Source organism: Pseudorca crassidens, chromosome 19, assembly GCF_039906515.1.
Source record: "Pseudorca crassidens isolate mPseCra1 chromosome 19, mPseCra1.hap1, whole genome shotgun sequence".
Taxonomy (NCBI): Eukaryota; Metazoa; Chordata; class Mammalia; order Artiodactyla; family Delphinidae; genus Pseudorca; species Pseudorca crassidens.
Window position 1 is genome coordinate 51960895 of NC_090314.1, and position 24594 is coordinate 51985488.

The 24594-nt window shown below is 51.7% G+C and overlaps 1 protein-coding gene and 1 non-coding gene across 3 annotated transcripts; one reads left to right on the plus strand and one right to left on the minus strand.

Moving 5' to 3' along the window:
• Nucleotides 1-212: 212 nt before the first annotated feature.
• TRNAM-CAU (transfer RNA methionine (anticodon CAU)) lies at nucleotides 213-284 on the plus strand. The gene has a single exon. It is a non-coding gene; the product is annotated as a tRNA-Met (tRNA).
• A 2760-nt stretch (nucleotides 285-3044) lies between these two features.
• NARF (nuclear prelamin A recognition factor) lies at nucleotides 3045-23960 on the minus strand. Of its 2 annotated transcripts, XM_067714619.1 has the most exons (11): nucleotides 23803-23960; nucleotides 22785-22865; nucleotides 19655-19798; nucleotides 17037-17169; nucleotides 13899-14033; nucleotides 9908-10026; nucleotides 9189-9318; nucleotides 8107-8170; nucleotides 7059-7196; nucleotides 6625-6782; nucleotides 3045-4707 (listed from the first exon to the last, which is right to left on the minus strand). In XM_067714619.1, the coding sequence occupies exons 1-11, from the start codon at nucleotides 23827-23829 to the stop codon at nucleotides 4466-4468; spliced, it is 1371 nt and encodes a 456-aa protein (XP_067570720.1). In that variant the 5' UTR covers nucleotides 23830-23960; the 3' UTR covers nucleotides 3045-4465. The 2 variants fall into 2 exon arrangements, with proteins under 2 accessions (XP_067570720.1, XP_067570721.1); XM_067714620.1 differs by lacking the exon at nucleotides 19655-19798.
• Between the last annotated feature and the right edge of the window lie 634 nt (nucleotides 23961-24594).

Here is a 24594-nt window from a genome sequence, read left to right on the forward strand (position 1 = left end):
GTTTCTTGACTTTTTTAAAACAGCAGAAAAGGACGTGAATTCAGAGATTTCTCTGGGTAAGAAGTTGAGGGAGGGAGAGCAAAAATCCACATTATTCTTAAAAGGGCACTTGCAGGAGACTCCCTCCCCCCCGCTTTTCTTTTGTCTTCTGGGCTGTACCCCAGGGAGGCTGTAGGGCTTGTTACAGGCAGGCTCAGAGGGAAGGACAGTACAGCAGAGTGGCGCAGCGGGAGCGTGCTGGGCCCATAACCCAGAGGTCGATGGATCGAAACCATCCTCTGCTATGAGCTTACACTTTTGCCTGCTATATCTGGCTTTTGGGTCCCCAGCTGTGGGGCAAGGTCCGCCTGTGGACCCTGGTGTCTAGGGGTGGCAGCTAGTTCTATGATGTAACGGTTAGCACTCTGGACTCTGAGTCCAGGGATCTGAGTTGAAATCTCAGTGGGACCTGTGGACCCTTTTTGTCCCTTCCCAGGGGCACTTAGACCAAGGGTGGCCAGCAAAGGGACACAGTGGCATATGGTTCTAAGGCGTAACGGTTAGCTCTCTGGACTTTGAATCCAGAGATTCAAGTTCAAATCTCGGTAGAACCTGCTTTGCCTGGGACCATTTTGTCTCCCTCTCTTGTGTCCCGAGCAGTGGGACACAGGGACATAGTCTGGCACAGGATAGGTGGTAACTCTGAGACCCTGGCAGTCCACCTGATCACCAATGTTCCCCTCCCTCCCACCCCAGAGGGAGCCACGTTAGGGATTTCCCGATCTCCTTGTTCTTTTTAATGTCCTTCCTCCCGTCCTGCCCCCCCAGTTTGGCTTTAAAAAAAGGAGACTAGGGGAATTCCCTGGCGGTCCAGTGGTTGAGACTCCAAGCTTTCACTGGCGAGAGCCCTGGTTTGATTCCTTGGTCAGGGAACTAGGATCCCACAAGCTGCACAGCACAGACAAAAAAATTAAAATAAAAAATAAAATTTAAAAAGGAGACCAAAGGGGCTCATACGCTAGTTCTGAGATGTCCCATCATGCACATTTAACCTCTAGAATCCCATGTCAGGACTGACAATTACTTAATCTTCTCCACTGATGAGCTTCAGTGCGGACTGTTTACTCTTCATGCAAATGCAGAAAAGGGTCCATTCAGGTACTGCCCATTGGGCCCCTGGGCGGCTACTGTCATAGGAAAGGCTCTTGAGAGTGACACTGCCCACAAGTGCACCTGCTCTTCTCATTGATACCAATACTTCATAGGTCGTGTGCCCAAGTATATGCTTTGTGTGTATGTATATATATGTATATGTGCATGTCTGTGTACACATGTATATGTGCGTGTGCACGTACATATGCCTGTGTATATATGTATGCGCACACACGTACACACGTCAGCGTATATGTGCACACATGCACGTGTATGCGCATACACACATGCTCGTGTGTATGCGTGCATGCACGGGTATGTGCACACGTATGTGTGCACATATAGTTATGCACGTGTATATATGCACACACGTGCACGTACACATATACATGTGTGCACATGTGCATGTATGTGTATGTGCAATTTGATTTCAATTTAAAAATCAGACTTCCGTTCTCGTACCTGCTCTCCTTGTCTTTAAAACGTACGGCTTGAAAATAATTACCTTTCACTCAAAGAACATTGTGCCTAAAAGTTTTCATGAAGCTTGTAAGAAAAGTCTATATAAATTTAATTTTTTTTTTTTTTGCTGTACGTGGGCCTCTCACCGTTGTGGCCTCTCCCGTTACGGAGCACGGGCTCTGGACGCGCAGGCTCAGCGGCCATGGCTCACAGGCCCAGCCGCTCTGTGGCATGTGGGATCTTCCTGGACCAGGGCACGAACCCGTGTCCCCTGCATCGGCAGGCGGACTCTCAACCACCGCGCCACCAGGGAAGCCCTATAAATTTAATTTAAAAGGAAGTCTTTACAAGGAGACGGTAAGAAAGACAGTTTTTCCTTCAAGAAATCTAGGCTTTTGGCAGCTTCAATGTAGCCTTAGAAATGCTAGTGCTTTATGTCTCATAAAATTCACTACTTGCATGACTCACTGAGTGTAACTACCCTTCACTCTTAGAACGCTGTGCTTGAGTTCTTTCATCAAGCTTTTGGAAACATCCATATAAAACTAACGTGGAACACTTTACAGGGACACGGAAAAGAAGACACTTTTTCTCAGTTAAAAAGCCAGGCTTGGGCTTCCCTTTAAGTCAGTGGCAGAACTTAAGAGCCTATAACAGGCAGTGCCCTTGTCTCACACCCTAGGCCAGCATCAAACTGATGTGTGGGCGGTGCATGAACTCCAGTCCTTACTCCAGCAAAGCTGAGGAGGAAGCACCAGTATCTACACTGGCTGGAACTGGACCAAGCGGACAGGCCTGGAGGAAATGGAATTGAGAAATCTGGGCTCGGATATGGTCCAGAGCAAGGGCACTAGAGAACAGCTATTCACCAGGATGACCGACATACACACACCTACAGGACATGATCACGGTCCACTGGAGGTATCAGTGGCACCAGGACTCAGACAACAGCACTCCTGTAGGGCAGCTGCTGGGTGTGACACGAATCTGGACCTATTCTGTTCCCCTCCTCATGCCAGGATAGCACTGCTCACTAGCAGACACCCCCTGCCCGATCATGGTGCCACCCCTCACTGTGACTGCTCATATCACTTGAGTTATAACGAAGTAAAACCAATCCTCATTCCACTTTCCTCTCATGTGGCTGTAACCAAAGGTCAGCTGTGGGTAGGACCTGACGCCACATGTGCGAACGCCCCGTCCCCCAGCCTGGGGGGGCGTGTTTTTGTTGTAGCTGGAAGAGGTGGCTTTCGAAGCAAGAAGAGCAGCCCCACCGGACTCCTGGCATCCCTGGCCCACAGAGGGCTTCGGGCAAAGACGCTCCCCTGCTCCAGGGTGGTGCTGGCTCCCAAAGCGCGAGGGAGTAGCCTGGGTGGGGCTGGTGAGGGAGGGCACACACAGGCCCCTGGCTGGGGAGTCAGCATCTGGTTCATGCACTCTCCACACTCAGACACTCTTCAAGTGTTTATTCCATAATCAGTTACTGTAGAGGATAGAAACTCAATTGTATATAGGTTAAAAGGAAAAAATATACAATTTCACACATTATATCCAGTTGTCAACCCAGATAGGTATACAGGTACAATACAACATAGAGTAGATGAAGGAAATCTAACAGCTCAGGCTTACAGCACTGAGGGATCCAAGAAGAATGTCACCACCCATGATAACAAAATTCAAGTGCTTTGAACAACCAACTGGAGGCCTATCCACAGAAGTCTTTGTTTCACAGGATGAGCCCTGACATGGAGTTCCATGATTCCATAATTTCCAATTCTTTGCTAGCCCTTTCTGTTTGTGGGTAAACTGCTCTCTTCCACCTTTCTTTAAGGCGAGCTCACATGAGCACTACATGCCAGGTGGGGGAGTCCCGTCAGGAGCCACGGAGGCTTCACCGAGCCCTGTGGACGAGCCAGGCCCACGATGTGTGGGAAGGACACCAGGGAGGAGAACGAGGAGAGGCTGGACCATCAGGAAGCTGCCTCACCCGAGTTCAGGGTCAGAAGGGCCGTCACCTGCCTGACCCCACCCAGGGAAGGATGGAGGAGGCTGACTGCCGACCACACAGCCTAGCCTGAGCAGGGCAGCTGCCTCTCCATCCTTCCATCTGTAACACCCATCACCCTTCGCAGGCCTCCCTCTGCCTCAAGGTGAGTTCACTTAAAGAATGTGAATGTGAAAGCGTGAATTTGGGACATAAGCTGCAGAGCCTGCAGGGCCACAGTTAGAGGGTCTGGTCCCAGGAGGCGGCTGTTACACAGCACTCTGGACACCACAGCAGTAAGGAATGTGGCCCACTGTTGCCAGAACTTTTTCTCCAGAAAAGCTGAAAATCCAGATTCATATTTATGAGCCCCCTGATTCCTAAAGGATGCAGTTTATTCACATTCTGGCAAAAACATTTTTAAGAATAAAATAAGTGGATAAAAATAAGAGCCAACTGGGCAGGCCATGGACCCCCGCACCCTGCCCACTTCCTGTCATTTCCACATCAAATCTGTCTGAGGCATGTGTATCAGAATTTCTGGGGTCTTAGCTGTTCACAGGACACTTTCTGGATTTTCACTAAGCCCAGAAGACAGTACTCTGACTCCATTCTTGTTCTTTGGAATTTTTCAGTCTTAAAGGAAACTCAAATTGGGGCACCCTTCTCTCACGTTAGAATATTCCAATCACATACATATTACGAAGATAGCACCTCATCGAACTGAGGGAGGGGGCTGCTGACAAATGGGGGTAGCAAAGAATTCTGAAAAACCAAAGTAGTAAGAGAAAAGCTGAGCTGTTTTCTTCCAGTGTCTCTGATACCCATACATGGCAGCTCCTCCATCCTCAGGCAGCAGACAGGCCTGCCTCCCAGCCTCCTCGACCTTCACCACTTGATGTCTCGGCTGTTAGCAGGATGCCCTGGGCCCTGGTACGCGGTATGCAGGGCTTCCTGGACTCGGGGGGAGTCGGTGCCATCCAGCCACTCCTGGTACAGCTCCTGCACATGGGAACTGGTCTCCGGGAGCCGCACGGGGATGTCAGTGTAGATGCCTTTCATCTTCTGCAGCAGGGCCTTGTCCACGCACCCATCCTCGGTCTGGGCTTGGCCTCTGCCGTTAAGGCACCCTGAAAAACAAAGGGAGCTTACTCTTTCCCTCCTTTCACCTTTTTTTTTGGCCGCACTACATGGCATGTGGGATCTTAGTTTCCTGGCCAGGGATCGAACCCTCGCCCCCAGCAGTGGAAGCACGGAGTCTTAACTGTTGGACCACCAGGGAAGTCCCCCACCTTTCATCTTAAAGGGACGATGGTTCTGGAAGAGAGGAATGACAGCAGTGTGCAGTGTCTCGTGGCCAGAGCCTGGAGCTGGACCTTGGGCCCCAAGACCCCGGTCACAGGCTCATAGTCCCTCCTATTTACATTACCCGTGAAATGTTTTTATCTAAAGCCGAAATAACTTGCCAACCTTTTAGAAGTGAGTGGCTATGTACGCAAATCTGGATTTCCAGTTTCTCTTGAAATTTATCAAAACCAGGAGAACATAGAAATTACTAATGAACAGCTAAATCACTGGTGTCTACATAATGTGTGCATCCACATCTGGGCTGCACAGGGGAGGGGGATGGTGGATGGAGACCCATGAGCCCAACACCCTAACACCTCAGCCTGAATAAGGAACATGCCTCCTATGTATGGGCGCTACTTATTTTCAAACATGTTAGATGATGTCATGACTTGTAAGATAAAAATTCATTTAAGCGAACTTGCAGCAGGACTTCCCTGGTGGTCCAGTGGTTAAGACTCTGTGCTCCCAATGCAGGGGGCCTGGGTTTGATCCCTGGTCAGGGAATTAGATCCCACATGCCACAACTAAGAGTTTGCATGCCGCAACTAAAGATCCCACGTGCCTGCAACTAAAGATCCAGCATGCCGCAACTAAAAGATCCACACGCAGCAACAAAGATCCTGCGTGCCGCAACTAAGACCCGGCACAGCCAAATAAATAAATAAAAACATGAAAATAAAAATAAAAGAATCTGCAGCAAATTTCCAAACCTCCCTCCGCTTATCCCTTGGCTGCACCCAACAGCTGCCCTCTGGACCTCACATCTCACTTGCCCAGGGGCTGCTTCTCTCTCCTCAGATCCCAGCTCCTGCTCCCCCAGCTGATGCTCTAACTACAGGGCACAAGTGAGTCCTGCTGAGCCTCTACCCTGATCGGCATGCAGGTATGGGGTGCCTCTCCTGGAGGGCCTGCATGGACCCCTCAAGCCCACAGCTCCCCCGCTGCCTCCTCGTCCTCATCTCCTGTCCACTCCTCCACTCAGACCATGGGATCTGCCCTCCGTGTCCTGGTCCCTGGAGCGAGGTCCCCAAGGCTGCCCATCCCCCACGGCCAGCGCTCGCCTCTCTGCCCTCAGCCACTCGCACTGGGGCCTCCTCTCCCTGAGCCCGTCTCGCACCTGGATCCGCGTCCCCCCCGCCCCAGGTATTTCCACCTGCGTATCTTGTGGGCACCCCCCACCCCAGAATGGTACAGACATCCCTGACCCCCTCTCTGAGTTGGCTCTATCACCACCAAGGGGCCTGATGGGCCATGGGGGCCGCACGCTTCCCTCCTGCCCGACTCCACCAGCAGGTCCTCTTGCGGGACCCCTACCCCCTCTCATCGGCCTCCATCCATCACACGGGTCTCTCCCATCACTCACTGACAAACCTGGCTGGAGGAGGTAGGGGCCATTCAAGCTACCAGGCAGTCTCAGTGTTCTCGACACCAGCTGCCACACGAGCCGGCTCTCAGCTGGTGTCACCCAAGCAACTCTTCTCTGGGACCATGTCCCCAAGAGGTTTTCCAAGGTGACATCTCCCAGCCTGCATTTTCCAATATGTGGGTGTGAGAGGGACCATCATGCCACAACCACCAGGGCAGCATCCACACTCCCACAAAGCCCTTGGAGCTGAGTGAGGCTGGGGGTGGCCAATAGGGCCCGTTTCCTACAGGGCTCGGAGGTGCCCAGCTCAGCCTGGGCCCCTGAGTCTTACCCCCGGCACAGGCGAGGACCTCCACAAAGTGGTACGGGAACTTGCCCTTCTTCAGCTTTAGGACCACGTTCTGGATGTTTCGAAAGCCATAAGCAGCAGCAAAGCGCAAGAGAACCTCCCCGCTCTTCTCGAGGGTGACCTCCTGGAAGTCTTTGTTCCTATAAAATCAACAGCACAGACTTTCATCTGTAGGGTCCTTCCTCTGTGGTTTGAGGATTATTTCCAGTCTAAGTTTGGAGTGTCAGCAAAATTTAAAAGTCTGTGAATAACACATAAAAGGCCTTTCGATCTTGACTGGTGTAAATTCTATAAATAGGACCTCCCTCCCAGACCTGCAGCTAGCTTTGCAGGGTGGGGGTCCTATTTATAGAATTTACACCTGACAGGCAGCACTGCCCACACAAGAAGACAGAGGCCACCCCAGCCCCACACACCTCAGGGTGCGGTAGGTGACCTCCCCCACGTCCTCGTTGAACAGCTCCTTGGCCGCATGTCTGAAGATGTGCGCCAGGTATCCGTCGGAGCTGGCTCCGTCATGGCGTCTAACCTCCTCTTCCTTCATGTCTCCAAACCTCACCAGGCAGGAAAAGTGACAGCAAGAATTAAATCCAACTCCCTAAGATTTATGATCCAAGGTTGCGAAAACCTTTACAAGTATTTAGACTTTGGGCAAAAACCTCATCTGTGTTGGGTTTCACTGGCTGACATGAAGCCTGCAGGTGCAGGCGCACCCACCACTGCCCCAATGACTCCTTTCCTCTGGCTGCACGTGTGTGAAGGGTACGACCCTTAGAACCTCACAACTCGGGGCATGAGAACTAGGCATCTGAGGGCCACTTGAGAGGGCACACCATCTGTGCCCGGCCAGGATGAGGCCTCTGGGTCAGCCTGGGCCCAAGCACAGGCTCTGGCCACAGGCACACCAGTCGCTTACATCCTATGCTTACAGTCTGCCTTCCACACCAGGGCTACACGTGGGCCTGATGTCACTGCCGGAAGGATCTGCTGCGCAGCCCGTGTGTGCCCTGTGGCCCTCGTGTGCTCTTGCAGTCTGTGTACACTCTGGGGAACAGGATGCAGCAGGACCACGGTCAGTGGTTGGGGTCACCACTGATGGCAGAAACCCAGTCTGCTGCTCTTGGGCAAAGGGACCTGAGGGAGCCACTCTGTGTCTGGAGGTGGCCCCCATCCCCCAGTAGGTCCAGGTGTAACGTCAGGAACATGTGAAGTTCAGGAGTGGGGGGTGCTGGTGTCCACTCCATGGTGCTGCGCATGCTCTATGCAGAGCCAAGGGTCGTACGTAGTGGGGCAACAAAGGGAGTGGCCCCCGAGGCCAGGGGCCTCACCACACCCATGCCTCAGTGTGGCATGTGGCCTCACTGTAAAGGAGGGAGGCCTTGGGACATGCGCCTGGCAGAGGTCACAAGGTCACACAGGAGGCCCCCAAGGTGCAAGGGTGCGTCTCCCTGCAAAGCCACTTACAGAGTGTCCAGAGCAGCGTCTCTCACCGAGAGGTCACTTTGTTCCATCATCTGAGTGATTTCACCTACAGACAAAGAAGCGACATAAGATGCCGTGACAGGACACGGCCCACATTTCCTCAGGAGCTGCTCCCGGTGTCACCTCCTTCCCCCGGAGGACATTCTAGGTTACAATGACCTTGGTCATCACGCCTGTCACAGGCAACAGATGCAAAGTAACACTGATGAAATGCCAGGGAAGAGTCTAATTCCTCCTTCTGCCCCTGAAACGGGGGCTTCTACAAACGTCTCCCGGTGTTTTTGTTTCCTGAGTGGAAAGCTTTCATGTGGATAGGATGACAGTTATCTGCAACAAGACCGATCGAAAATCAGGACCACTTTTGTATCTCCCTTTGCACAAGGGATCCTGAAGAAACCCTTAGCACTAAGGGTGTATCCTGAATCAACTGCTGTGGTGTCAGGTGTGTGTGAGAAGACTGAACATCTGTGAAAAAGAGTAAAAATCTACTGTATTCAAAGAAAAGATGCCCGAGTGTGCTTCTTAGGAAAACCCATCATCTAAGGTGAGCAGAGGGCTGTGGCTGAGGCTCTCCCACCCCACTCACCCCCATCACCGCCATAGGAGCCTGTGCGGTGGGGACCTTTCCACGGGCTTCCATGTGGGGAGTTTCTGGTCAGGGGACCCACTGTCCTCGGAGGTTGCCAGAGAGCCAGCCACTCTGCCTCCATGCCGTAGGGACCTGTTTTCAAGGCCATTTAAAGTACACCCAGCTGGGCTTCAGCAAAGACTTAATCTACCTCTCAACTGATGGCAGCATTCCGAATGGGTCTTGAGGATTCCAGGGAATCACTCCCATCCCAACACTGAGAAGGTGCTGCGGGCTCTCTGCACAAGTCCAGGGGCAGGGCCTCCACGAGGAGTCCCCCAGCAATGTCCCCGGTCACACATGTGCTTTCTGCTTTGCTCTGAAGGAGGAAGCTTCAGTGTCCCCAGTGTGATTGTGTGTCAGGCCCTCACCGCGGACACGCACTGGCCGCGGGGCTGGCCTCCCCCTGCTGCCTTTCCCGAGGCCCCACCCTCACCTGAGGTTAGCACGCAGTCAGTGCCCCGGGAACCCCTCGAAGCCGTGAGAACATCTTCCTGAAGGGCCTCCAGCTTCTTATCATAGCAAGGGGCCACGATGACATGGAAAATCTTGTCTGGGGACAGGTTCTGTGCAGGAAAAGCAAATCCACGTTGGGGGCCATGCAGAAGGGAGGGGGCAGCTTAATGCACTGGACCCAGAACATGCCACAAGGGAGCAGGCCTGGTGCTTTCTCGGGGTCCAAGACCCGGGTCCCACAGACCAAGTTCCTGAGCCGCAGCACCCCCAAGCCCACCCACGGCGCCACCTCGCTCCAGACCTGCTGCCTGGACACTCACAGGGAGAAGCCAGAAGCTGGCCTGTTTCCCCTGAACTATGCACATGGTGACCAAACATCGTGACAACAAGCCGCTGCTGGACTGTAAATGAACGCCCAGCCGTTTTCCCTGCAGACTTTCCAGATGCTTCCCAAGAGACCAGGCCGCCCCTCTCCGTGCCCCTGGCTGAGCAGGAATTGGTGGCAATGCCAGAAGCTGGAAGCTGAGTGACCAGGTGTCTGGATGCCCCCTCAATCAGCAGGGCCTGGGGCTGAGACCACCTTGCACGCCCGGTGGAACCTCCCCTGCCCTCCCTCGCTTGCCCTGAGTTCCCATCAGCACCTGTCCTCACATGGAAGCTCGTTGCCTGACCTGCATGCTGCCCTTCAGGCCGGCTTACCTGCCGTCTGGCAAAGTAGTCCTTCACCAGGGATCCCATAATCTGCTGGGGAGACTTGGCAGTGCAGAGGTGGGGGGTGACAGGGTGACCTAGCACCCGCTCAGCATATCGGACCCAGCCTGAGGAGGAAAGGGCCCCGTGTCAGCTCCTCGTGGCTGCCTCACCCGGAGTAGAGCAGGACACGTCTTCTTTCAGGAGTGCGTGACAAGCTCCCTCTGACCAGGCCGCCTCTCCTCAGCGGCTCGGCCACGGGAATCCCAGGTGCGTCTGCCACAAGACTGGAGGGTGCCGGGAATGCGCGCCTCCCTCGGCCCCAGACCAGACAGAATAGAGCAAGAGGAAGGTAAGAGCTGGGGTTGCAGGTCTCCCCAAATTGAGAACAAGCTTGAAGGAGCAGCTACGAGGTGGCGTCCTGGGCGGCTTGGTTCCAGCTCCACCTTGCCAGCTGCAAAGTTGTTCTCATAGCCAGGATGGGTGGCCACAGTTCAGACAGGAGCCAATGGCCACCAGGCCTACCCAGCTTCACTCACCTATTGGAAATTAACAGCCCAGTAATTGCCCACTGTTAGGACAATGCAATATGAGAAACCCACACCCCCAAGCAATGCACAATAAGCAGCACAACCTGCAGCGTGCCCACGGCATGCCCAGCATGGCCCTTAGCATCTCCCCTGAGTCGCTGACTCCCACAATGCCTTGTGAGTGCACCACCGCTGCCATAGATTCTGGGGCCGACTGCAGGTCAGAAAGGTCAGCGGACCAAACAGCCAGCAGCTCAACCTGCAGGAGCAACAGCCTGCTCCCTTCTCCTGCTGGGCACGACCTGGTGAGGAGAGCGTCTGGTGACACTGCTGATCCTACAGCTGTGTCTGGTGTGCACACCACAGCACCATGAAAGGGGTGTCGGGGGGGGAGCGGGGGCGAGGAAGCCTGGAGACAAGCTGCCCACCAGAACCCTGGGGCAGCCGCCTCCCCATGCCCACTCCCGGAAGGAGGAACAGCAAGCACCAGCCAATCCCATCTGAACAAACTCAAACCACAGCCATCACCTGCTTGCAGGCCTGAGCATACTCAGGCAATGTCCATGGTCACCAGCATAAGCCCCTAAGAGAAATGCTGCTGGAGGATGGCTCCCCTCGTTCCCAGCCTCTGCACATGTACACAGAATGGTTCACATTAAAAAAGAAAAACTAGGAAATTCCCTGGTGGTCCAGTGGTTAGTACTTAGCGCTTTCACTGCCAGGGCCCCAGGTTCAATCCCTAGTTGGGGAACTAGGATCCCACAAGCTGCATGGCGCGGCCAATAAATAAATAAGTAAAAAGAAAAAAGAAAAACTATCAAAGGTCGTTGAGCATTTGCGGGCTCAAGGCCACTCCCACCACAGGTCTGGCTTTGTAAGGCCCCTGTGCACCCTGGTCTCAGCGCCAGTGCCCACACATGCAGACTCGGCTCTCAGGCAGACCCCAGCTCCATGCTGCGGGTGAATGTGCTATGTGCTGTGAAGGCCTCACACAAGATCAGGCAGAACACCAGGCGGTAGGAGCCAGGGCCCCGGAGAACCTCCTGGCCAGGGCGGGGAAGAGGACCAAACAGGCATGAGGAGGAGGAACCGGGTCACAGGGTCCACAGCACCTGGCACAGACACCAGACAGGCTAGCACTTTTTCACGGGCACCCCTGATCAGAACTTGCCACCAGCACCGGCGTGGGGCTTGGTAAGCCCCGCTGGCCCCCCAACTTGGTGGCAGCATGGGTGTGGGTAGGGCACCCAAATCCCACCCTGTCAGACTACCCACCTCTTCACAGTGACCCTCTCTAAAGGCAGAAAGGGAACCTGCTCAGAGAAGTGCCTGGCACAAGGTTCCCGCTCTCCAGACACTCTGCTGGGTTGGAGAGATTATTTCCCACACTTCAGCTCAATGAGTGCTCTTGGCGGGATATCACACAGCCCAAGGCCCGTGAGCATGTCCAGAGTTGAGCAGCTCAATACCCCCTCTCCCACCCACCCCCGCTGGGCAAAGGTGCGTCGGCAAGGTGGTGCTCCATTGGCTTGTGGGCAGCAAAGGCCTGCCCAGATGTCCCTATCCCGGCCTGGACGTGCTGCCCTCCAGTCTGAGGAAGCATGACTGGGACATACGGAACCTGTGTGCAGAAGCCTGGCAAGTCAGTCCAGGACCACCTATAGCCTGATTCTGCGCACCAGGTCAAATCGTCCGACTTGGTGTTGTTTTAATTTCCCTAAGTTGTCACAGGGAAGCAAAACGTCAGCACCAAATTCTAGAAAAGGGTTCGGTCCGAACCAGATCTCACCTCATCTCCCCGAATTTGAGGGGTGGCATAAACATGAACAACAGATACAGTTTTAACTGGCTTAGCTACGAAGAGCTCCCGAAGGAAAATGCATCATTATCTAGGAAGAAAACTCGGAGAAGCTCCAAACCCACGAGTAAACAGCCCTGAGCAGCTCAGGGAGACCACCAAATGCAGCAAACACCAAGCTGGAGGAGGGGGAGTGGCTGGTCTGCAGCAACAGCAGACAGCCCAGGTCTCCACCAGTGCTGCGCTCACTCCAAGGACAGAGGGCCCATTGCTTTCTGCAGGAATCAACCACCTGCTTACTACCCAGGTCAGCAGGGCTAGTTCCTGCCAGGAGTGGAGGCTTCTGTCCCAGGCTCCATCCCAACAGGGCCTCCCACATAAGGAATCCATCGCTATCTGAAGGTTTGGTGTCAGGACAGCACAGGAATTCCTGTGATCCTGCCGACAGGAATGTGGAATGGGAAGTCTGGAACCACCGCCCTGGGGGCACAGGCCGAGCTCGGGTCATTTTATACTGCCTCTTCCTTGGATGGGTGGGAATGAGCCACAGTGAATGGCTGTGTGGCATCGAGTGAGGGCCCCACAAGGAGCCGGTGCTGGGATCCCAGGGGCAGGGGCATCTCTGCAGTGCCCTTGGAGACCTCAGCTGTGCATATCTACTCCTAAGCAGCTGCAAAAACACCTACAAGGACGTAAATGCAGAAGTGGACACCACGGTCCAGCAAAGTGTGCATTTAGAGTCAGTTTATACATAGACTCTGGATACAGAAACTGCCTGACACGCCTGGAGAGCTGGGAGCATCCACGTGGGGGGTCATCTTTCCAGGAGGACAACCTACACACGGGAAATAAGCCCCACCTGATGCTGATGACCTCTCACCGGCCCGTGGGCCGCTGAACAACATCGCTCAGTTAATGAATCAACCCATGGGCCTCTTGGACAGATGGCAAATTTGCTTTCCATGGTTTTACGACTGGGTGGAAAGTATTTCCAAATTCTAAGCAACCATAATGTCAACATTCAACTTTATTAAATCGTAATCCTAATGATTGATGGGCGACATGTAAAATGCTAGAAAAATTTGGAACCATGGTGGGGGAGGAGAGGTAAACTGAAAATAGAAACGTGAACAAAAACCTAAGATTATATAGACCATAACTGGGCTCTCACAGACCTGATTTATTTAGAAATAATTTTTTCACTAAATGTCACTTACCAGTACAGCACTTCCTCCCTTCCCTTACGCATCATCTTTAAACATTTTCTTATTCCAAAACTTTCTATTTTTCCAGAATTAAAAAACCTGTGATAAAATTTCTCTACCTCAGGCACCAAGCTCTATATAATAAAACTAATTAAAGACTGGTTTAAAAAGTGCTCCAGGATGGAATCTAGTATTAATGTAAAGAAATATTTTTTATTATGTAACTTCTATTTAAGTTGGCAAAAGATCCATGGGTGTTCATATTATCTATAATTGTTTGGACATTTGAAATATGTCATACTTTTAATAAATATGTTGGTCGATGTAAAACTACTCAAGGCTGAAACTACTCCCCAAGACCCACTGACCCCCGACCTCATCCACTGCCTAGGCCTGCCCCCAAACGTAGACTGATGTGAAAAGGTGCTTCAGGCACCCAGAGGCCCAGCCGCAGGCCCTGTGCTCACCAGGACAGGCAGAGGTCAGCATGGGTAACGTGGGCTCTTCCTCATTGTGCTGGCGGAATCGACGCACAAATTCTTTTTGACTCTCCAGGATGCTGAAATCTGCAGCGATTGTTGTATCGAAGACATAATGCACCCCTGCAGGGAAGAGAGGCGCATTCGGCTCCACATCACAGGATGTGGGATCTATTCTCAGGGTCTGGAGTGTCAGGGACAAACTGAAAGGGCAGACTCCACAAGCATCGATAGCTGCCGAAGTAGGAGACTGTGCCCTTTACTCTTTCAAACAACAGCACGTATCATTTATCACAATAAAACATATATATTCTCTCTCCTGCTTCCTCTTTTCCCCTCTACATGTACACAAACACCTTACCGTACTCCATATGTAAATTAATGGAATATTACAAGGTACCAGCAGTATTCTCTTCCAATTCACTGGCTAAATTAAATTCCAGTCTGTAATGCTCTTTGATATCTTTAAAATAAACAAAATGAGTAAACTGGCTGAGCATACCTTTATTAAGTTGATTTTTAACTAGCTATTCTTTTCTTAATAAATATTTTTCTTTTTTTAAAACTGAAGTATAGTTGATATACAGAATTATATAAGTTACAGGTGTATGATATAGTGGTTCACATATTTTAAAGGTTATGCTCCACTTATAGTTATTATAAAATATTTGCTATAGGGAATTCCCTGGCGGTCCAGTGGTTAGGACTCAGCACTCTCACTGCCATGGCCCAGGTTCAAACCCTGGTCAGGGAACTAAGATCCTGCAAGCCGCGTGGTGTGGCCAAAAACCAAATTTTTTTTGCTATATTCCCTGTGTTGTACAATATATCCTTGCGGCTTATTTTATACCTAATAATTTGTACCTCTTTATCCCCCACCCTTATAGTGTCGCTCCCCCTCTTTCCTCTCCTCACTGGTAACCACTAGTTTGTTCTCTATCTGTGAGCCTGCTTCTGTTTTGTTATATTCACTAGCTTATTATATTTTTTTAGATTCCACGTATAAGAAATATCACACAGTATTTGTCTTTCTCTGTCTGACTTAATTCACTTAGCATAATACCCTCCAAGTCCATCCATGTTACTGCAAATAAGTTCTTAATATTGGAAAATAAACCTAAGACAAAAGAATGTGCTCTCAATTACAATAAAATAAAGCAAGCAAATAATTTTAATATCTGCAGCTGGTCTAAACCTTAAAAGCAGCCAGTTATTCTTAAAAAGAAATATTATGGGGCTTCCCTGGTGGCGCAGTGGTTGAGAGTCCGCCTGGCGATGCAGGGGACGCGGGTTCGTGCCCCAGTCTGGGAGGATCCCACATGCCGCGGAGCGGCTGGGCCCGTGAGCCATGGCCGCTGAGCCTGTATGTCCGGAGCCTGTGCTCCGCAATGGAAGAGGCCACGGCAGTGAGAGGCCCGCGTACTACCACTACCACCACCACCACCACCACCACCACCACCACAACAAAAAAGACATATTATGGGGACTTCCCTGGTGGAGCAGTGGTTAAGAATCTGCCTGCCAATGCAGGGGACACAGGTTCGATCCCTGGTCAAGAAGATCCCACATGCCGAGAAGCAGTGAAGCCCGTGCGCCACAACTACTGAGCCTGCGCTCTAGAGCCCACGAGCCACAACTACTGAGCCCACGTGCCACAACTAATGAAGCCGTGTGCCTAGAGCCCGTGCTCTGCAACAAGAGAAGCCACTGCAATGAGAAGCCCGTGCACTGCAACGAAGAGTAGCCCCACTTGCCGCAACCAGAGAAGGACCACGAGCAGCAACAAAGACCCAATGCAGCCAAAAATAAAAATAAATTTATAAAAAATAATAAAGAAATATTATAAATATTGTGTCACCTTAAAGAGTTACCTTAAAAATATCAGTTTCACTGTGGATATATTTTCTTTATTAATATTAACACATAATGCCCAATTATTTATTTTTTAAAAATCCCCCCCCAAAAATAGGGCCTTTCACTATGAGAAGACAGAGCATCTAATAACTTCGATCTCTGGTAAAACTAAGCTAACCTTAGGCTTTTTTTTTTTTTTTTTTGTGGTACGCGGGCCTCTCACTGTTGTGGCCTCTCCCGTTGTGGAGCCCAGGCTCTGGATTCGCAGGCTCAGCGGCCATGGCTCACGGGCCCAGACGCTCCGCGGCACGTGGGATCTTCCCGGACCGGGGCACGAACCCGCGTCCCCTGCACTGGCAGGCGGACTCTCAACCACTGCACCACCAGGGAAGCCCTAACCTTAGGCTTTTTAAGATTAAAAGCATAAAGGATGACTTAAGGAGTCCACGCTGGTAGCTGCAGCCTTAGTTTTGATTGTGGCAGGCAGTGCACCGAGAAACAGCTCCACGTGGAAAGCAACACGGAGCAGTGAGGCAGGCAGACCAGTGCGAGGACATTTAGTCTACATGTCATCTTATTTTATTAGTAATCCCAATGCGTTTACATCTTTAAAAATCCATTGAGGAACAGTAAAAACTCTTATTTGGCAAATGGCTCAAGTTCTCCTCTTCTGAGCCCACCTGTAGGACACTCTGGGTTGGAGGGGAAGTTCTAGTCTGACATGACAGACAAGACAGAAGCACTCTTATCACTGTTTGAGGCAGTATTACTCTAGTATTCATTCACATTTGAGTCCTCACGTACTGACCTTTCATTCTTCACACAAAGGACATAGCCCATTCCCTTCCTGCTCTGATCTTCAGAGAGCTTCCTGGGAAACCAGATGCCAATCATCGTAGATGTGATTCTCTATCGAATAAACGCCCTCTGTAACCACTATGAGCCAGGCGACTCGACATTGCTGGGCAAGCGTGGGTCCCAGGTGTCCCCAGCTACGTGCCCTAAGATGGTCATTTGCTGTTCCCAGAGGGGCCAGCCCGGCCGTAACACAACACCCATCTGCATGGCAAGAGGGTAAGTGACACCAGCCTACCATGCATAGGTCAGAGAGACGGTCCTCTTATGTTCCACAAAACTCTCATGGAAGTTCTTACCTATCCTGTGCCCTTGAAAATTGAACTCTAGAGATTAAAAGGGCAGTTAAAAACTCAAGTTATAAATTCAAATTAAATCAAATTTATTTGCTATAAATAATATCAAAAGGCACCTCACCAAGACTTTTGAGGAAGCCACAGAGTCTTCTGGATGCATCAGTCACACTGAGGCTGAATTTAGCAGCAAAATAAGGCAGAGACTGAGGACATACCGACACTGCCAGCACCTTGTGCTTTGAGGTATCACATTTCTAGGAGAAATAGAGAAGAACATTGTACATGTGGTGATTACACAAGGAGTGAAAGTAAGACACCTTCGTGAAAAGTCTAGAACAAACAGAATGTAACAGATGCCCTATGGAAAAACTAATAAAATATACAAGACACTGGCAAGCACAAAGAAAAAGGAGAAAAAAACGAGAATGAAAAGAATGAGACATTCCAAGAGATTTTATCAATTTTAAGAACAATATTAAATCAGAAATATATACATCGATATTATACATAAATGCAAACATCTGGAGAAAATGGATAAATTTAAAGGAAAAATAAAAGTTATGTACAATATTGGACTGTAAGTAACTGAAATGACCCATAACAATGAAAATACATGAAAATGGGGCCCTGAGGTCTGCCCCCAAGAGACCTCAAGCCCAGGTCACTTAGTGGCAAATTTTAGCAAATTTTTAAGTAGTAGATGATCCTCATTTTCTGTGAAGTCTTTAATAAATACCAAACAAACAAGCGTGAAACCAGGCTATCACACCCTGAATCCAAAACCAGATGCTGGCAGTTCAAGAAATCCCTAGAAAAATATGAACAATTTGAGTTTAGAAGAATGCTGACTCATCACGGACACGCAGGATGTAACCCAGGGGAGCAGCATGAGCAAGCATGTCGGGTATTAGAAAGTCAGCAGTGGGATCCCTTGACCTGGGATTAGAGGAGAGAAGATGCAGGATTATCATGACAGAGACTGTTAAGGTCAGACACTGCCTGCAAATGAGGAAAAGCAGAAACCTGGACAGAGGTGTTCAGTGGTCACCTTCCACCACAGTCTACCTGTGGACTGGTCACAGGACAGTCTGGTCCTGTCCCCATGCCCCTGCCTCGAAGCTCAGGCGAGACAATGCTGAGGCTGCCTGTCTCCTCTGGATGGGATTTCACTTTCATGTGACGCCTGGGAAACCCACACCCAACAAATCCATCAGGGCACCAAGCTGGCACACACTGACCTCCAGCTCCCTCACCAACTCCTATGATGCCCGAGCCAGCCAGGCATGGTTTCTGTGGTTTGTGACCAGCAGCATCCTAATATAAATTTGGAAGCAGGAACAAGGGGGTGCAAGTTTCAAATGCTACTGGAGGAGGAAGAGCAGAGGGCGGTCTGTCCCCAGCTTCAGGAGCCAGACTCGGCACTTCCTGCCCCTCTGTCTGACACCCTGCCCAGGGAATTGCGAGGACGCACTCCTCACTTCATTCTCACTCAAATATCACCTCCTCTGAGGGAGCCGATTTATGACCAAGAGGGGATCAGCCTGAGCCCAGAGCCGAGGGCAGCAGGGAAATAGAAACTGCTTTTTCCTGATGACAGCCCTGACTGACTGACTCAGCCAAACCCAAAACCTCTCCCACTTCTAAGCTTTCAGTTTCATGAAATAACTAAGCATTTCCTTTTTATGCTAGTCTGACTTGGGTATCCATTTTCTATAGCCAAAATGCTGATTGGTATGAGTATCTACATCTCTTTAATAGTAAAAGATTCTGCAAACATCTATTTAATAGTAAAACTTTACCAGCATTTCCACTAAAGTCTGAAACAAGACATTAGTACTATTTTTTAAATTTAATTTTATTATTATTATTTTTTTAATTGGCCACGCCACACGTGGCATGTGGGATCTTAGTTCCCCGACCAGGGATCGAACCTGTGATCTCTGCATTGGGAGAGTGGAGCCTCAACCACTGGACCGCCAGGGAAGTCCTGACATTAGTACTATTTTTATCACTACTGCTATTTCAGGTTGATTTAAAGGTCCTAGACAATACCATAAGAAGAAGAAATAAGATATACAAAGACTGGAAAAGAAAAAATTTGTTACCTGCAGTCAGTACACCTAGAAAAAAACCTGGGCCTCACGTGGGCCAAAGTGCCCAGCACGGTGTGTAGAGCCGGTACACACACTTCCTGGGAAGCAGCTGTGAGAGCACAGAAACACCCCAGGCCAGAGTGAGGGCGAAGAGAGATGTGCTTTACAGCCTCATCTGCCTCCGCCTTTCCTGTCTTTCCCCTTCACCTGTCTTCCTGTCACTACTGGAATACAAGTGACACTGAGTAGTTCCGTCTGTACAGGGAGTCTGCAGGGATGAACTGAAGGACCACAGCCCTGCCCCAGGACGCAGAGCCTGTGAGGACAGAAGCCCTGCCTCTGAGAATGCCCCAGAGGCAGAGCGGCAGCAGCTGAGCCACCACACCATCCCATGACCAAGCACTCAGAGGCCTCCCCCAAGCCAGGGGAGCCTGGTCGGTGGTGCCGGCCATAGTTGCTGCCCACATAAATGAGGGAGTGTGACTGTGGATGCGGTTTTGTTCTGACAGGGCTATGGAGAGGGTCAACTACAGCAAGGGACACAGGGCCAGGGCCAAGATGCACTCCCCAAGCCCGAGCAGAGGCTTCATGCCTCACCTTGACCTCCACCCACCTCTGGCGCCAGAAAGCGCCTGGGATGCCATACCTTGTTAAGGTTCAGAACTCGGAAGAAGTCCTTGGCGTTCTGCTGGGAAACCTGGACTCCTTCCTCTGCAGAAACACAGCTGTCACAGGCCAGGCAGTCACTCAGGAATATCTTGGCATCAGCCAATTTATGGAATTCTCCTTTCTACGAAAAAAAGATGATGCTCTGGCCTGATTCTTCAACAAAAACTCTTTAATACTTGCTTTTTTAGAAAAAGTAACAGCGCAAGCATAATACAGAAAACTGGTGCAAAACCCCTGAGACATCCAGGCCAGGCCTGGAGCTTCAGGTGCTGCAGCCACCATGGTACCAGGGTCCCACGGATGGCAATATGCGGGGAGCGGGCCAGCACCGTCAAATGTGGCAGGAGGAGAGCTACACTTCTGGGCTTCTCCTGCCCCCACGCCTCTCCCTGCTGCCACTGGGGGCTCCTGGCTTGGCCTGCTCTGCACTCCCCGTTGAGCTCGCCCAGTCCCACGGCTCCCCACAGAAGCCTCCTGTGGAAGCCCGCAGACTGGCCTCCCTGAGAGGCTTAGCACTAACGTATTTCACTGCTGACCCGTGGGCAACAGGGCCCTCACGTCACAGAGCTGTGACGCTCAAACTCACACATCAGTGACTCTGCTCCCTTAGACACCAAGACAATAACCCTTGGCTGCTTTGTCTTCTCCTGGCTGCTCCTGCGCCCACTTGCTCCCTGCAGCTCCCTCCCTAGGCAGAGGTCCACCAGAACACAAGCCACACCTCCGATGGAGGCCCTCATCACCGTCACTCCTCCCAGCTCTCACCTCTAGCCACTCTGGCCCTTCCTGCTCTGGGTCTCCCTGAGGGAAATGCTCCCTGAGAGCCTGGCTCACCCCTCGGACCCTCGCAGACACCTGCCAGAACAGCACCCCCTGGCATCTACGTGTTGCCTCTTTTCCCTGAAATGCAAGCTCTGAGGGAGCAATCTTGTCTCATACCCTTCTGTTCTCTGACATCTCCTGTATACAGAAGGCACTCAATAAATATTTGGTGGATGAACATATGAATATTCTGAAGCCTACCAGAGCCATTTCAACAGCCCCTGATGGTTGTACATTGGTTCTTCTTTCAAACATTTGGTGAGAGAGGGCTCGCGGTGGGGGTGGTGTGGTCCTCCCATCCACAGCAGCTCTGAACAGGAGTGCACACTGTCACCTCCGTCCTCCCCATGTGCCCCGGTGTCACTGTGCAGCGCTCACTCCGGGACCTTGTTATGTTGCAGATGCTCATTCAGGAGGTATGGACAGGACCCAAGGGTTTGCACTTCTAACAAGCCCCGAGGTGGGGCCAGAGCTGCTGCTCCAAGGGTCTGGAGCACATGGCTTGGCACACAGCTGGTGCCTAATAGGTACTGTTGAGCGGCACTGAGACTTCTGTCTCCACTGCCCCTGCAGAGGTGCCCAGGACCACACTCTGAGCCGCCGCGGGCAGCAGGGCCCCCTCCCGGCCTATGAGCCACACGCCACCCCGTCATCCTCATCCTCTGCAGGCTTTCAAGGGCCAGGCCTGGTTCCTTCCCACCTGTTGCGGTCCTTCCTCTTTCTCCTGCTGCCTCTTAAACACAGGCATTCTCTGCAGAAGCCTATCCATCGGCCCTTCTCTCCAATCAGCCTCACTTCTCAGAGCAGCATCAGGCCCCTACTCAACCTCTCCAATCGCGGCCTCCAGGGAGCTCTCTCCCTCCCAAGCTCCAGACTGATATCCTGCAAAGCTCAGGGTCCGTGCAGCTCAAACTGCACTCAGCTCCCTGTGCCGCACCCCCTTTCCTGCTTCTGCCACTCTGGCTGGCCCACCCAGGCCTCACCACCCTCAGCCTCCCAAGTAGTTTCCTTCTATTCTTCCCCTACTCTAGTCAGCTTAAGCCACCTGCCTTAAGACATGCATCCAATCTATCTCCCTGCCCTTAACACCTTCCCTGTGCCTGATGAGCTTTCACCCCATCCCTACATCCCCCACCCTCAGTTCTCACCACCCCTCAGGGCCCACTCCAGTAGCCACTTTCCTGACTGGCTCTTCCCATCAGGGGGTCCGCCCACTGTGCTGGCAGGGCGCCCACTTAAGCCATGTACACACATTATCTCCCGGCTACCACAGCCCTGGGAGAGAAGTAACCCAACTCCCCATGTCACTGATAAGGAAACTGGGGCTCCCAGGGTTAGATGTCTGTCCAAGGTGATGTAGCCAGAGGGTGGGTGTGGGAGGCCCCAGGCCAGGTGCTCTGGGGCTGGAGGGCCCCAGGTGCTCCCTGCCTCTCTTCTGCCTCAGTGCCCTGGGTGCTTGTCTCATCCCCTGCTGCTCACTAAGGCCTACAGTCACCAGAGCACACAGCAGCACTGGTACATGACAGAACCAGATCAAAGCCTGCCTGACTCAATGTTGTATTAGGACTCCTAAACTAAAGAGGAAACCTGCTGCTTGCTTCTTCCATGTTGCCAATTTTCCATTTCTAAAACCGGTACCAGTACTTTTTAAGGGAAGAAATAACCTTAACCTCCCTGTACCGCATCCTCCTCTCTGTAAAATGGGGACAACAGTAGGGCTTACTTGAAATGCTCATTCTGAGCACGAAATGAGATCACATGTATAAAGCACTTTCTCTAGCACCCAGCTCAGGGTATGCACCTAGTAATTGTAAACTGTCACTACTGGCTAAGGAAAACCTAAAAACTCAAGAACTGAGAGAAGAAACCATTAGAAAAATAAACTTACAGAATCAGGAAATCTGAATTATTTTATAAATTACCTACCTAAAATCCCATCTTACAGAATAGAACTTTTCACTAAAAAGAAAAGAAGATTTAAACATTACAGCTCTATTTCTAATAAACAGCCAAGGACAACATTTTTCTTTGTCCCTAACATGGTATGTCTTGGCTTGGTGTATTCTGCGAAGAGACACTGTTTCGTGCTCTTACCTTGAAGATCGTGTGCCTCCAACTGACTGACTTGCACGTTTGGCCCCTGGCAGGGGCTTTTTAGCCCCTGCATTTCTTGCTTCTTTCTTTCTTACAGCAATGATGTACCTGGTGATGTGAGCCCCCAAAGAGGAGAAAAACAGCAGCAGCTGTTTACTACAGGCTGATACAAAACTGAAAAATCTACTTGCCTCTCCATTCTCGTGGGCTGGACTTGGTACATCGACTGATGCATTCTCTTGGTCATCGGTTTTTGTTTTTTTACTACATTCCTTGAAAAGGCAAAGGAACATATGAAAGAACAACTTTTAATCTGACTCTGTGAATTTAAAAAAACATACATACTTGCTGATGAATTCATCACATGTCTCAAAATCTTTTCTACAGAAATAGAAGCACTTATAATTGTGGACATACAAACACACCCATACACACCTTTATACCTGCATTGTTTGCAGCAAATGAAAACTAGAAGCAATGTGGCCTCTCATGACAGGTAAATTAATGCCAGACTACCTGGACATGTGTATACTTGGAATACAACAGAGGTTGTGTGTAATGCTATGAAAAGGTATCTCCTATATAACGTTGACTGAAAGAAAGAGCAAGTGATGGAATAATATTTATGATACAATCCAATTTTGAAAAAACAAACAGAAACCCCCCTGTGCATCACAGCCTAGAAGTAAGTGGGTAACGCTATCACAGTTACCGTGGTTACCCAGGTAGCAGAAGGCCCAGCCCGTGTTTCCTTCCTGCACTTCTGTGTCGTTTTCGTTACTGTAAGCACTAAAGTTTTTAGGTAGCATAAAGCCCCCTAAAAACACTGTTGATCACCGTATCGCTAATTCACACCAAGGATGGTGTCTGCTGTGAGTGCCCTGACTGGTAGCAAAGGTTGGTCGGTTTTTCTGGTGGTTTTTGGCTTCGAAGATACTTTGAAAGGATAGACATGCGCCCCGACGTCACGCCGCCTCCGGGAGACGGGAGCGGGAACCGGACGCGCGGGTGGCCCACTCTCAGCGGCCTCCACCCCCGAGAACGGGAGCTGCGGGCCGGCGCCCGGAGGTTCTGTCAGCGACGACGCGGAGGCAGAGGCGCTCGGAGCTGCCAGGCTCCCGACGCCCCCGAGGCCCCAGGCTCTGCGAGCGTAGGCTCGCCCCGGCCCCTGACCCGTACCCCGCCCCGGCCCAAGCGCGCGGACCCCACCTTCCGCGTGCAGTGCTCACACTTCATCTGGAGCGGGGCTGGCAGGTCCGGGTGCGCGGCCTGAGCGGAGCACCAGGAGACGCGGTCACCGCCACCCGCCGCCCGCTGCCCGCCACCCTTTGTTGTCTTCGCTCCGACGTGGCCCCACCCTTCGCCGCTCCGCTCGACCAATGAAATCTCCGGGAGCGAGCGAGCCACAAGCCTGAACCAACAGGAACGCGTAGAGGGCGGTGCGGCTCCACGCTTCAGGGCTCTGCCTAGGCCAATGAGACCGCGGGAAAGGGGCGGGTCAGGCCCTGGAGCCAATAGGAGCACGCGGGGCGGAGCGGGCGGGACCCCCGCGGAGACCGCTGCCGGTTACCTGGTGGGTTTCCGCGGCGTGCGGGTCTGACGGCGGCTCTGGGCGAGCTAGCTCACCGTCCCGAAGGGACGGCCCGAGATCGTTCCTAGAGTGCTCGGGCGCGTCAGCTTGGCGCCAGACGCGCGCTCCGCTCCGGGCCAGCCGAGACGGCGCCGCCCCGCCGCCATTTTCGCCCCGAGAGGCGTCACGTAGGCCCGGCGGGGTGGCAGTGCGCACGCGCGGCGGGTCGGAAGCACGTGTCGCCGTCGGGAGCGCGAGGCACCTGTGAAGCGGTGGTGCTGGACCTGCGTCTTTCCGCTGCCTCTAGCAAACCGGGGGTGGTGGTGGGGGATACAGGGCTAAGTGGAGATGCTGAACTCTGTCCACTGTGAACATTTTATGAAGTCTGTGCATGGTCATCGTACCATCGGAAATGAGAAATACACCTGGAA

Coding starts and splice junctions, on each gene's coding strand:
- NARF (XM_067714619.1), bottom strand. CDS start 23,829: ATGAAGTGTGAGCACTGCACGCGGAAG. Junction 22,866..23,802: donor GTGAGCACTGCACGCGGAAG/GTGGGGTCCGCG, acceptor TGCCTTTTCAAG/GAATGTAGTAAAAAAACAAA. Junction 4,708..6,624: donor GGTCCTCGCCTGTGCCGGGG/GTAAGACTCAGG, acceptor TTTGTTTTTCAG/GGTGCCTTAACGGCAGAGGC.